The sequence below is a fragment of the Dermacentor andersoni genome, chromosome 7, assembly GCF_023375885.2.
Source record: "Dermacentor andersoni chromosome 7, qqDerAnde1_hic_scaffold, whole genome shotgun sequence".
NCBI classification, from domain to species: domain Eukaryota; kingdom Metazoa; phylum Arthropoda; class Arachnida; order Ixodida; family Ixodidae; genus Dermacentor; species Dermacentor andersoni.
Window position 1 is genome coordinate 145,855,515 of NC_092820.1, and position 14,642 is coordinate 145,870,156.

General features: G+C 45.3%; 1 protein-coding gene across 1 annotated transcript in view; it reads right to left on the reverse strand.

Annotated features, from left to right (window-relative positions):
- LOC126534488 (uncharacterized) overlaps positions 1-14,642 on the reverse strand; it is a 369,598-nt gene that overhangs the window by 90,603 nt on the left and 264,353 nt on the right. The window contains exons 114-117 of the mRNA XM_072289535.1: positions 3,705-3,879; positions 2,786-3,094; positions 1,752-1,901; positions 415-594 (exon numbers count right to left, since the gene is read on the reverse strand). Of these exons, the coding sequence (XP_072145636.1) occupies positions 415-594; positions 1,752-1,901; positions 2,786-3,094; positions 3,705-3,879 (814 nt within the window). The remainder of the gene's footprint in view (positions 1-414; positions 595-1,751; positions 1,902-2,785; positions 3,095-3,704; positions 3,880-14,642) is intronic.

Genomic DNA, 14,642 nt, shown 5'->3' on the forward strand with positions numbered 1-14,642 from the left:
ATTGACTGCCCTTGTTTGTCCTCTCATCCACATTGCTCTCATCCTGTCTCTTAATGTTACGCCTAACATATTTTGTTCCATTGCTCATCACGCGGTTCTTAACTTCTCCTCAAGCTTTTTTCTTAACCTTCAGATTTCTGCCCCATACGTTGGTACCGGTAGAATGCAATGACCACACATTTTTCTTTTTCTTTTCAAGGATAGCACTAAGCTGCCTGTCATGATTTGGTAATACTTTTCATATGCGCTCCAACCCATTTTTCGCTCTTCCGTAAATTTCCTTTTCTCGTCGTGATCGGGGTCTCCTGTGAGCACTTTGCCTAGATAAGTGCACTCTGGGATGGATGCTAGAGGCTGACTGCCAATCAAAAACACTTTTTCTCTTGCTACAGAGGTGCCACTGCTGCTACCCACCTGGCATTGAGACAGGCACTGCCTTGCCACGGCCAGCGTGTTGAGTGGCTCCCGCTTAGCCACTGCCAGCTCCTTCATGTCCAGCCACGTCTTGTGTGCTTCGTGGAGTTGCAGGAACCGGGCCCAGGCCTCCAGGGCGTCTTCCACCTCGCTGAGGCGCTCCCGGATCCACGACTCCACCTTCACGGAAGCAAGCAGTCAAACATGTTATCATTTTATTCGACTCGTGTTAACGAGTGCAAGTTCTCACTGCTGAGCAGCTAGGAGGGAATGACAATCTTGGAGCCAAGATAGCAAATGGCTCGGTAACTTAGCTGTTAATGCGCAAGAGGTCAAATCAAAAACAATGGGTTCGTACAGACATGGGGCATAGCTGACTGAAGTACAATAAAATTGTGTGGCTACAAACATGTAACAGCTCTTAAACTGGCGCACTACACGAGAACCAGGATAGGCAATGAATGCAAAGCATAGGAGGGCATTGATACAGGAACGCACAAAAGGAAATACATATACATAACAGTACATAAGAGCGAGCAATACAATGTCATATGCGACCAAAATTGTAGAATAAGACATATTTATGAGGCTCAGCAAGCATGCATTTATAAGATAATGACTGCAATGAAGAACACATCCGAGTAAAAAAAATGAAAAGATGATTCAAAGGCAACCAGGTGAAGCAGGCCGATCAGTCAAACCAGGCTACAAGCGGTTAGAGCATTTGTAGAGAGATCGTGTGATTAAAGTGAGGAGGTTTTATAACAGCATGCCTAGATATGGATAATGACATTACTAAGTAGCTGTGGACAGCATGTATTTTGTGTGTGATTTTGTGTAGGAAATACGGGATGAATCCCACACCGCCTTACTGATTGACCTTCTTGATTAAGGTAATGTTCTATGGACAAGATACAATAAAAAGTTAAATACTTTGTTATATCAAGAATTTTGTTATATTGAAGTGCATTATATCTAGGTTTAACTATATTCCAACCACATCTGATTGAGATGTGCTTGTTTGTACCAAACACGACTTTGTTGTCTTAATTGCTTTCAGAGTTTTGAATGTGTAAAGAAAAAAAGATATTTCTATATGAACCTGTGCCTACCTTATAGGCATAATTATGAAAACCAGTTATGCACATGAAGTAAAAACAAGCTGCAATGCCGCATGCCAAGATGAACAAGCATGTTAAAATAAAGTGTGACACAGGGCTAGAAGTATTGTAGACAATGCCAATCACAAGCAATTTAGCTGCTTCAGAATGACAATGAGAATAGTGAACACAGTGGAGAATGAACATGCTATTGCACTGACATAAGCAAAATGTTACCTGTTGCAGCTGGTCTGTGAGAGAAGTGATGGTGGCCCGCACTGACTTGGCCTGTTCCGTGTCACCCAGGCACTCGACAACAAGGTTGCCGCTCTGGACAACACGGCGCTCTGCATCCCGGCGTACTCCGGGTAATTCGGCATTGAGGGCCTGGGGGGCAGGAAATGAAGTTGATGGTTTAACGGCATCAAGCATTTATTGAGGGCCTTGGGGGCAGAAAATGAAGTTGATGGTTTAACGGCATCAAGACGACAATTGTTGAAGCCCAAAGGATAGCGGTACTTGTAATGTTACGCATTTAATATCATATGCACATACGACTATGAAAGTAAATGTTCATGTTGTTAAAGGGGCACCAGAGAGAAAAATAAACTGAGCTGTATTAATAGATTACTCGTCTGCAATACCAAGATAGTAGTGATAGGAGGTATGGTAAGCCAGAAAAGATTGAAAAACTAAATAAAATTGGTGGTGGCGTCACCTTGAGGTTCTCACACCAGCTTGTGTCACCAGCTTATGTCACAATCCACAATGTTACTGATTTTGATTGCATATGCTAGGACCTGGCTAACCTATATTTATTTATTTATTTTCACTACTGTTGGTCTCATGTGAGAACAAGGCAGGTGGACACTACTGTATATAGAAACAATAGTCAATATTAAAGGAAACATAAAATATAAATAAATAAATAAATATCAATGAAGACTGACTATATTGTATTCAAAGAAACGAAAGACTGAACTAAACAAGTTTGGTAACTTCTACTGTGCCAGAATGGCCTGAATATGAGAAAATACATTGAAATCCATGAGGCCACACTGATGTACCGGCGCTGGGACTTCAGTGCGAAATTCTAAACATGGAAGTTTGGCGCTCGCTTTCTCTCCTAGTAATCAACCTCTTACCGTGAAATTAATTAATATAAAGTTTTAAACTAATACACGTGGTTTGTGCAAACCGTACGTATTTTGTGCACACAGCGCTCAAAATTATTGGCTGCCTCTTGCCTCCATCAAATGCTCAGAACTCACCACAAGGTTCTCCTTGGTGACTTCCGGAGAGTCTCCTTTGCGCTGCAGGATTCCCTGTGCCTTTTGGAGCCACGCAGCCAGGGCCTTGGAGCCCTCGCAATAGTCAGCCCGCGCGGTGCGTGCCTTCTTGAACTCCCGCTCTTTTCCTTCGAGAGCGGCCATTACGTTCTCCGAGAGGAGCTCCACGGAGGCCAGGGCCTGCTCCACGACGTCCGGCACGCCCTGCCGGCGCTCACTGTAGCGCTCGTGGGCCGACCGGGACGTGGCTCGCACTTCCCGGTCCAGGAAGCTGAGCCGCTCGCGGAGCATCTGCGCAATCAGCGCGGTGGGGCTTATTATCAAGCTGATCAGCATGCAACTCTCGTGTGTCATTTCATTTTGAAAAGGCAGGTGTGGAAGACGCAGATGCAAGAAGATGTCGAGCTATGAACTGAAAGGTCATAGAGTGACAGGAAAGGAGGGGAACACACAAACACACCCACAAAAAAATGTATCCACTCATGCTCCGAAAGAGGCAGTGCCAATCCCTCAACCGTGAACAGCCTCTTCACTCTTAAAAGGTATCAATTCAGGCATGATAATTGTGATTTATGAAAAATAGTTGGAAGCCGTTTCGTGCACGTGCTACTGTAATTACTGATATGGCACGCCTCAAGCTTAACATTCTGTTCTTCGTTCATTTGTCTGAGCAGAACTTGATTCTTCAAAACTGGGAGTACTATCGCTTTTGTAATAGAGCAATGAAAGGTTGAACAGTGATCTGCTGATCAGTGAATAATAAATGTCTTTTGCGCAGGCATTTCCTTCGCTTATTTATGGCCAAATAGATTCTCCGAGGCAGAAATGGGGGAAGAGATTCCCTGGTTTGAAAGGAACAAAGAAAAGCCAGGGGTCATGTAGGGAGGGATGGGTCACGCACCTGGAGGTTCTTCTGGACCTGGTCCTCATCTTCCCCGCAGGTGGGGGCCGCGCCAATGTCCCTCTCCATCTGGAGCAGGCCTTCCCGAAGGGAGGCGACCTTCTCCTCAAAGGCAGCCTGTGCTGCCCTCTCCTCACGGACACCCTGCAGATGCTGCTCAATGGACTTCTGCAGCCTGCGAGCGGAACACGAGGAGAAGACAAAGAGACATGTTTCTTTAGCACGTGCCCCAAAAAAGTTGCAATAGATTAGTGCTGCATGAGTGTGCAGAAGCGTACATAGTGAGAAATTGATTGATATACCGGGTGTTTCTTTGTTTCTCTTCTTTTTAGCTATATACAGAACTTAAAAAGCTGCCTGTGACAGATGGCACCATTATAACCTTTGAATGGGATTGCACAAAGAGGGGAACATTAATTTTGTAATAAATATAAATGCATAATTGACTAAATAGCAATATGCATAATTAATTTTCAACCAATTACTTCATGGCACATACTGCAATTCATGAAATGTAGTTGGCGAGCTCGCAAGTCACATGCACATGGAACAAATCCTGTGGAAGGCAATGGTTTCTGGATACTATATACTATCCCAAAGTGTGTGACGAAGTGCATAGGGGTTCCAGTAATTTTCTTGCTTCAATGCATATAACAACATTTCATTTTAAAAAAGTTAAGTGGAACAACAGCGTGCTTTTGCCACAAGTTTGATGGCAAATATAATGAAAATGGTGCCATGTTCCAAATTCGTTCCAAGTGTATAGGCCTTGCAATTTCACCAGATGCAATTAGTAAATTGCAAATTTATTACTTTAAGCTTAGGTAATCCAAGTTTGCTAATTATATATGATGCTTTTCGATTTTGCAAAAAAAGGGCCACCTCTTCACACAATTCCATTCAAGAATTAGAATTGGGATATCTGAGACAGGCAACTTTTAAAAGTTCTGCTCAGGCTAAACGAAAGACCTGGTGTATCGATATGCTGCAGCATATGTCCATGTTCTTGGACCCTGCACTAGCTTGCTGGCCATGGATCTGAACACAGTTCTGAGCATTTTCTTTATGGTTTCAATGAATGTTAACATAGCTGAATTAATCCAACATACACATTAACATCGGCCTGCTTCCATCTTGAGGAACGCAGAGCGAACAGAGACGAGGACAAGGAAAGAAGCAGAGGTACAGGCCCTGGACTTGCAACTTGGAACTTTATTGAAATCATCACAATTGTTGTATGCACACTAAGCCATGTGACCACTCATAACACAGAGTGCGAAATTCAAATGACAAATGAATACATAAAGTCTGGCTCATCGATACAATATCAGAACAACCTTAGTACTGTTCACAGATGCATGCATGCACCGATGGATGCCAAAAACAAATGCACGAAGTTAGATCAGGCCTGATCCTTTAAAGAAATGTCGAGAAATTCAATTCTTTATCTGATAATAACAGTGAAGGATGACTGATGCAAGAAATTTTTTCTTGCTTATGTCTTAGCTATTTCCCTAATACTATTTTCCAAATAACCTCATAATTATGATGGTGAATGGTAATACCTTGTTCAAAAATGGCTCATGGCCACGCATGGTGCAGTGCGCTCCAATATGTGACCGTTTATTGCCCCTAATCGCATGCAACCGACTCAATCAATGCAATCAACTCTCTCAGCTGTTGGTTCTACAAAACAGCCTAATTACCCAATAAGTTCCATGGCAGGATGAAAGACTTTTTTCTAAACTTCCCATTGACCCCTGCCTTGTGTTAGCAACAGCCACCCTGTAATTGGGAACATCCTATCATAAGTTCTCCCCTACTGCCAAACAAGTACATTTCCTATCCCTTAGTCTCTCTTTCATTACACCTAACAGACTACTGTTTATTTTATCCCCATGCCATGCGCACTGCCCAAATCTACTCCTTCTTCCTAAAGGCATCAAGACACCAGGTCTCCGGTACATGACACTTTCGGGACATGGCATTCTTGGACATGACACAAGGACGTAAGATGGCAGCGAGGTTGTCTGCATTTACAAATGAGGTAGCACAGCCGAGCTACAAGTACAGGTAATGCATGGATTAAACGCTCCAGAGAAGCTGGCAAATCTGAATCAAAAACCATCTTTTATTGCAGGCAGGCAGATCTGCATTCATTCTAGCACATGTAGCTAACATAACGAAGTACAGGCAAACATAATACAAGAATATAGTTTTTTTTTTCTCACAACACCCATGCCTGGCAAACCTTTGACATTGACTATACATGCATGAATGGACCCAAGTGTATAGACTAAGGATGGTGAAACTGTGGCTTACGAGCTGGGCTTGGCTGTTCTGGGTCTGCCTGAAGCTCATGAACAGTTGTAGGTAATCATTGTCCGTTATGAATCTAAGCATCTGTAATGTCGTGCAGCTTTTGCCAAGCTAGGAAGTTTTTCATGAACCTAAGCACCCAGCTGCCATTCTAAGCAGACCAGCGCTTGTTTGCAGAGAGCGCTGGTTGTCAAAATGTCATATATGACATTAACGTTTGAAGCTTCCACGTGCTTGCTGTTGCTGTGAGACTAATAGTGAGCTCTTTTGTAGCTTTCTGAATATGTATTTCTGGCCACCCCTGGTTAAAGCTATGAAATCTATGAAAAGGCGTGCCAAGTTGAAATGCCTAAAATAAATGCACAAATTACTGCATAGAAAGTTAGAGGTAGTGTATAATGGCAAATACTACAATGCTTGCAAAGTAAAGGTGACCAGGTTATTGATACCTTGCAAGCTTCTTGCAACTTCAAATTATGTACCATATGGGTCGTTGCCAATTGGGTACAATATAACCAAAGTGTAGCATTGTGGCATTTCAAGTATTTAGGCTCCGCACATATACCGTCAGCAGGCTGTTGCAGCTATGACAGATGTGAATGTCAAGGCCTCGTGTGTCGTTGTCACAGAGGCCTACATTACTTCAGCAGAAAACAAGCATGTACATCTGACGACGTCAGAGTATGGCTTTCAAAATCCTGGGAGTGGACAGACCCATTTGTGAAGTACAAATAATTAATTAACATTCCAATTTATGGAAAGAAAGAAGGTCTAGCCTTCTCACTGAAAACAATGCATAAATTTCATTTTTTTTTCTTTTTTTGATTTAATGTTGTCAACACAGCTTGTATTTTCAAAATACAGACATATTCATCGTCAGCAAATACATTTCACATAAACAGATACGTCTATTAAGCACAAGCAGCGAACTAACCATGTAAACTGACTTTTCTGCCCTATAATAAGCAGGATCATCTTTCAAAAGACTTATCAAACTAAATGAGCACTGACACATACTTTAGAAGTTGTACAAACCCTATAACACACGCTTCACAGATGTAAAACAGTGGCGCCTAGCAAGTATAAATGTTTGGAAACACTTATGGGCTATATTTTAATTTGATACCAAAGTTGGCCTTCAAATGTTGGACCTGGCAACACTGTACATTACTAGTACGGTGACTATCTTTCACCCAAATAAATTCGTAGGCGAGGCTGAAAAACATGTTTTCTAAAACTTTTCATTCTATTTAATTCCGAAATGCTATGAATCCATATCAACTGATTCAAACCGGTTTGAACTCAGTTACATACTCAAGGAAATTTTTACATTTTTGCTCCGAAGCTGAACCTGAGCCGAATTGGAGAATATGCACAGTCTGAAACATAACTTGAACCGAACCTGAAAAAAGTTTGCTGCGACACCTTGACTGTGAGGCCATGACATGGAACAAAATTTTCTGATATCGTGTAGCATGCACTTCTTGTGACTGTGCTGACAAGTGGCAGCCACAGCAATAGCAAGAAAGGATTGGGCATCATGACATCATGGAACATTCACTTCCTTAATACTGGAACCCAAACTAGGCTGTAGGAACACATAACGGCAAAATGCATATTTAGGGCACACTTACGCTTGCAGCACATCTTCTACGGTTTAATGGGTTTGGACCTTCATATAACATAAAAAAATATATCGTCAGAAATGTTGTGTCAGTGCTACTTTAAAGAACAGTGTGATGTCAGTTCTTGCCTATCACACTGTAGCAACTGGTACAATCTTCAAATGCATTAAAACAAGAAAGCAATATCCAATCCTGTTTACAGAAATATTCAATGATTTGAGGATGACAGTCAATTAATTTAGATCCTTTCTAACTTGCATGAGAAATCAGTTCTTCATGTAACGTGTACATTCAAATGAATATGCATAAACAAAGATATGACAGACAGACATACAGTGTATAGAATGGGGACTTAACATGCTGACCTTTGCACCTGGTATCACACAATGGTAACTGACAGCGATGAAATAAAAAATGTCAGACATTGCAACACAGAGGATTGCACATGAAGACATGTCACAATCACCTGAATATGGCCATAAAGAGCCATGATAACCTTATCACACAATGTGACATAGTACTAATTCAAGTTAGGGCAGAAAAGTCTTAATTTGAATGGGTCACTTTTATAAGAGGAATTTCATCGACTTTAATTCCAAATTTGACACATTTACAGCATGCCTGACAGTTGACGCATCAGGAATTACAAACAAATGGGTCATATTTCGAAAATTTGAGCAATAAAGTGGTGAAATGGCCGTGGGCATCGAGAATAGGTAGACAAGCTGGATGTTTGTAAACAAATGGGGCAATATATAGCAGATGCAAAAAAGCGCATATACATGGCTGTGGGTTGACACTTCTGTCTTTTCATCTGCCTGACCCTTTGGACACTAATATTTGGCAAGTAAATTCTGAAGACTTGGTCACGTTCATTAATATCGTCTTGCGAAAAAATTCACGACAGCAGACCTTGTCTCCCTCTAGCTCTCTTATTTTATTTTTTGCCTGCATGGAATGTGACCTGTGCCGCTGCATATTCGAGACGTCACAATCTGCAAGTTGTCCATACGTTGTGAAGCTCAGAAAAATACGCAAGCGTAAACTTCTCAATACACGTAAGCAACTGTCACGAAGGGGGGGAGGGGGGAGGAAGAAAGCGGTCTGCAACCGGCGCTTTAACCGGGGAGCAAGCAAACCGAGAGCTCCTCCTTCTCACACGCCGTGACAACCTTGACAGTCAGATAACTGAGCAAAACACCTATCTCCGGCACAGAGACACGCATGTGAGGACACTATCTTCGATAGCAGAAAGGGCTAGCCAAGGCGCGCTTCGTGCGACGTTTGCAAAGGCGTGGTTGACAAACGATTACGCACAGAGCAAAGTTTGCCACTGGACCGTCTAATACGACATGCACTGTGCAGCTGTTAGCGTTATTCGCTTAACGTAAGTGACAGCCCGCGCCGGCGTCTAGAGAGGGAGGGAACAAAAAGAAACGCGCAACTACTAAACGAGGTCAGTGTCAGAATTTCTGGAAAGTCGATAATCACGTCTCGCCGCTGCTCGATTATCGCCTCTTTGACCCTCACTTGGCTGGCGAGAGAGAGAGAGAGAGAAATAAAATTTAAAAAAAAGAGCACAATGCTCATGATTAAAGGGGGCGACCACACCGCACGCCTACTCGCTACCGCACCAAATCACACTGCGCTTACTGACGAAACGGCAACCGCAAAAACTCCCGCTCGCGCCCAACAGACGACACGCAGCAGACGGCGCAATATCCCCGCAACCAAAAAATTTCGGCGTAGCAGACGACACCTCAAAACCGTAACCAAAACTCGATCACGTTCGCCGCGCAGCGGCGACCAAGTCGAAACCGGCGCGGCCGCAAAACACCGCACGCACGCACACACGGTTTCTTCCACGGAGCGTGGAAAATCGGCGGGCGTGCGTGCGGAAACGCACGGTTCTCGACTTAATGAAAACGGAATTAATAAACTGAGGCACACCAGCACGCGTGCGCGCGTGATACAAAAGAAAGAGAAAAGGAACGCATAACAGCCACGCCTGCGGCAAGCTTATACCGCACGCCTGCGCGAGGCGTCATCGCAGAAAAACGCCGCCCAACCTGCGCTCACCGTGTCGACGACGACGATCGTCAGCTGTCGATCAGCGCGGTGATGATGACGACGACGTCGCATGGTGACACACAACACTATACCGCCGCGCCGGTGGGGGTTTGCGCGTAAATGGAGATCGCATACACACACGGGGAGTACGTGACACTTGAATGCCAATAGCCGGCGGAGAACGCGTACGATGCACGTGTGCCTAGCTGCCGCGTCTCAGCGCCGAGCCGCGCTAGAGCAGTTGCCGCCGCCCGAGTTGGCCGGTCGACGACGGAAATCGCAACACCGTGCCAAGGCCACGCGGAAGGAGAAGGAGGAACGCAGCGAGCGAGAGAGAGAGAGAGACAGCACGACGTCGAAGCGGGAGCGAGTGAGGTGAGCAAGCGAAACTGGCCATAACGCAATAGACTTTGAAGACCCCGAGAAGCTGCACTCGCCCACGCAACCCTTCCTTCTCCATTCATTGCATTTTTTACACGGTACCCCATCCTCCTCGCTCCTTCTCCCAATCTCTCTCTTCAGATATAGACCCTCGTCGTATCAGTAAATCCAAACGCGGCTGCAGCTTCATGAAAAGCCGCCAAAGCGCGCCGCCGCATAGATATTCGGCGCTGACATCGAAAGCGTGCAACGCCACTACGTAGATTCAAGCAGCAGTAAGCGCGCATAACTGTCCTACCAAGGATAACAGTATCGTAGCCGAGTGAAGGGCAATAACGTCTCTAAAAGGTAAAATTTATTTTAAAGAAACGACGAGTAAAAAAAAGAAAGAGGGATTCGCGCAAGTCTTTTGCGATTCGCACCGCATTTGTCATAAGTTAGCCTAGTGGCTTTCTTCCGCATTCAAATCCGCGTGGCGGGCGGGAGATTTCAAATTAAAGTCAGTTCGCCGTTCACCTGCGTCAGGAGTACAACTGGGCTACGTGCCTATAACGCTAGCCAACGTTATTAATGGTAGAAGCGCCGCTAGTAAAAACATGCGACCCAACTTTCGACAGACGTAAGACCCGTGTTCGCACCATTTTTTTTCGAACTCCGAAGCCACACCTTTCGACAGGAAGAGACTTGCAAACCAGCAGCGCGTATCGAATATTCGTCACAAAGCACGGAAAACAACACAATGATAGAAAAAGGCCGACACACACACACACGCACAAACGCGTAAAGTTCCCTCGAAGCGGTCATTTTTGTTGTTTGCAACCACGTTTACTAATCCACCCGGTGCAGCCTCTCCTACGCGCGCAAGTTTTAATCCACGTGGTGCGCCCTCCACGCCAACATCGTAGCGCGAGAACACAGGTGCATCTGCGCCCAAGGCTCCGTTCCTTCAGAGGGGCTAACGTCCACGCATACCGCCGTCCAGTTGGAGTCTCGGCCAAGGAGAGATCTCGAAGCGCGATCAGGCAGCCAGAACGCGAGTGAAAGAAACCGAGTGGGCGGGTTGCAAGGGCTTCCGAGTAGCTGGCGCCCGATCTCGCCTGTCTGCCTACCATCCGCAGTTTCTCCCTTCGTTTACTATTCTGAGTGCCAAGGTCGGGGCTGGGAAAAAGGCGGCCGGGTCTGTTGCGCAACTCGGCTCGCAAAGCCGGTATAGCGGCGAGACTTGGCGAATGGGTGAAGGAGAGAGGAAAAAAAGAAAGAATTCACGAAAACTAAGAAGAGGAAGCATCAGCGACCACGACGTGGGACGACGCTTGACAGATGTTGTCCGTCTGTCTCACTCATAAAACGGTACAGCGCTGCGCAAGCTACACTTTGTTTCATACATACGCAACGCTGTCGAAGCTACAAAAGTAGTGCGGGCATAGAAGTATCACTCCGCGTGTCGCGCAGGCAACCCTTTTTGCACAACACCTATTTCACATATTGCAATTGTAACTCGTGGACGTAAGCTTATGTCAAACGACACATTACTTGAGCACCTTATTGTGCTTCCAGTATGCGACGTACTATTTTTTGGTCGTGAGCACATGCGCGGTGCGCTGTGGCCGCCGCTAGCAGAAATGTGTTGCTCCGCTCGTTCGGTGGTAAATATAGGTTTAGATCTGTGACACCTTCCATGTAATATTGCCGCCACATTTCGCAACATCAAAGCATGAGATCTAACGTCACATCGATTTACATGACGCGTACCTGTACGTATATATTCTTTTTTGACGCACTATTTTTTTTCAGTCGCGAAAGCGAGCAGTAAGCCTCTCTATCTTTAGCCTTCGTCACAGTGAGCTAGAACGTTCGGAGCGTTGACTCCGATGTATGAAATAGAGTACAGAAGCCTCGCCGACCAATCAGGAGAGCGAAGCGCCGATGCACACTGTATTCATACGCGACGCGTACTTGCGTCATCGTCTGCTGCCGCGGACGACGAGCAGACGACGCCACAAACCTCGTGGTACACCGGTTAAACCGTTGAGCTTGCCGATCCAAGGCTGTGTATACTACCAGTGCTGCTGGTTTCAGCTCCGCCGGTTTGTATTGGTGCCGCTAAAGACGAGATCTACTCGTTCACGCTGCACATCACGTGATTTTAATCAGGAGAACGGATCTGCGTTTGTTAATGGCATTGGTAAACTTCCTGGATACTTAACGGCACTAACCTCGCTCGTGTTGAATGGTTATTGCTCAATTAAGCGCATGCAGTTGATAATCAGTAAGTTTAGGTGTATAAAACTATACTTGAAGTTTACACATGGGAAATCATTTTTTTATCAGAATGAGTATCATTTATTTATGCTTTCGGTTGAAGCATGTAGAATAAACCGTCAGTACGACTATTTTACCAAATTAGTAAACGCGCAAGATTTTCAAGCAAGAAAATGTTTTTTGTTTATTTTTGTAAGCACAATTAGGAAAAGTTAGAAGTTAAATCGCAAGACGCCTGGTAAAGTTGGTGAAAATATTTTATCAAACTTTTCTTACACAATGCCGTTTCTTCATTGGTCGGCGTTCGCGCGCCATCATCTCACAGTAGCGACTGTCACAATGACGACCAATCGCAAGGCGCTTAGGAAAAAAATATTGGTTCAATCTAGCCCCGATGCTTTCCGGAGTTCGTTAGATTTCCTTTACAGTGGAACCGTTAGAACCTCGCCGGGTTTCTCTTGACGTCCGCAGCTTCGCCGAGCTGGGGGAGAGAGAGCCGTGAGAGAGTGAACGCAGAGCATAAAAATAGCATCGCGCAGCATAGCGACGCGGCGAGCGTGGGTGGAGCCTAGCAGGGGAGAAGGAGCGGCGCGGCGGGGACACGGGTGTTGTGACGTCATCTCTCCCCGATAAAAACCCGCGCGTTCGCTTCGGCAGTCCTCCTTCTCGCAGTGAAAATAAAAGAAATCACCAGTTGGGAACGATGCTGCATGAAATACTCGCCCGACTGCCGCCAGAACAACGAGGTATGCAACCACCGCCGACGCCACGGCAACGTGAATCAGAGACGCCGGCAGACCGAGCAAAACGCGCGCGTTCGAGCAGTCGGGTGGGGCGATAAAATTGCTGATAAAGCGCTCTGTTGTGTGTGTTTCTCCTCTGTGTGTCTCGCCAAAATGTTGCGCAATCCAACCTCTAATATGCTGTACCAACACGCCCAGTTTTCAACCTTGACAAGTTTCGTCTCCACTTCAATGGGCCCTTTTAAATGGGCTCCCCCAGCTACGCCGGTCTCTGGTCTTTGCGATAGCAGAGGCACGCATAATTCTTTTCAGAAGCCTAGCAGCAGGGCTGAGTTGCTAAAGAAGATAAACCGACTGTTACCAGTCATGAAAGAACGGTTGGAAATGATCGTAAGGGCAGAACGTTCGCTGCTATTCTAAAAGAACAATGTCGGATAACACGCCTTCCTACTTTCGCCTTGTTGCCTTACAAATGCGTTTCTAACTGGTGACACTCAATTTCGAAAATCATTTAGCTGTTATTGGAAGTCGAATGATACAGGCCACAGGGAAAACTGAGCGGCGACACCGTGACAGTCACCGACTCACCGGCACACAGCTCACGTTCCCTGGAGGCGCACAATGACGCTTATCTTCGCGTTCGTACCAGTACCTTTTCTTCGCGGAACAATGGGACGGCCTACATACGAGGCCGCCCTTGCGCGCATTACGTGTCTTCGCATCATTATTACGACAAAACACACTAGACTATTACGGAAGTAACTACACTTCTTTCTTTTTTAATTTTCGCGGTGCATGGCAGGGCCTTCAATAAGCGCAAGAGCGCGTTAACGAAAACGAGAAATCGCGGTAACTTGCTAAGCGTCGTAACTTTGGTTCGTGCTGATTAACTTTCGTGCCGTAACTACCATTCGTACCGTAAGTTTCGTTCGTGCTGACACGATCGTGCTGATTTAGTTCATCAATATTGAAAAATTAAAATGAAAACCTTTCTTTTTTTCTGGTCTTCCAAATCCCTGAATTAAGTTCATCATATGTCGTTTCGCTCGGCAATCCACTGCACGGAATTCGATAAGCTTTCATTTCATTTCAAAGAAAAGGCCAGACAAAAGTCTTGCGTAGATACAGACGTCTACCTATACTGCAGGCAGCAATTTTTTTTTTCTTTTTGAAACCAAGCTGTCTTTTGCGAAACCTCGCGGATTTTCCATACCATGGCTGCTGGACGTTGCTGCTGTCTTGGCAGAATAACTCGCGCTTAAAAAAAAAAATCATTTACGTGCTTGATGCAGGGATTCAACCTCGCTCCCACAGCACAGCAGCTCGAAGCTGCTGTGCTGGCATTAACTATTAACCGTTAACCATTAGGCCACAATCGCACGTATACTTGTGACATGCCGATTCCAACCAGCTCTTTCAGACCATCACCGCTAGTGTCACGTTGGCACGAGAGGGCACGTGCAGCGCTCGGGCCAGTTTACTCCAACGACGCGGGAATGAAATGGGCAAAATTCGTGGCACTTGATTAACCGCTTAGC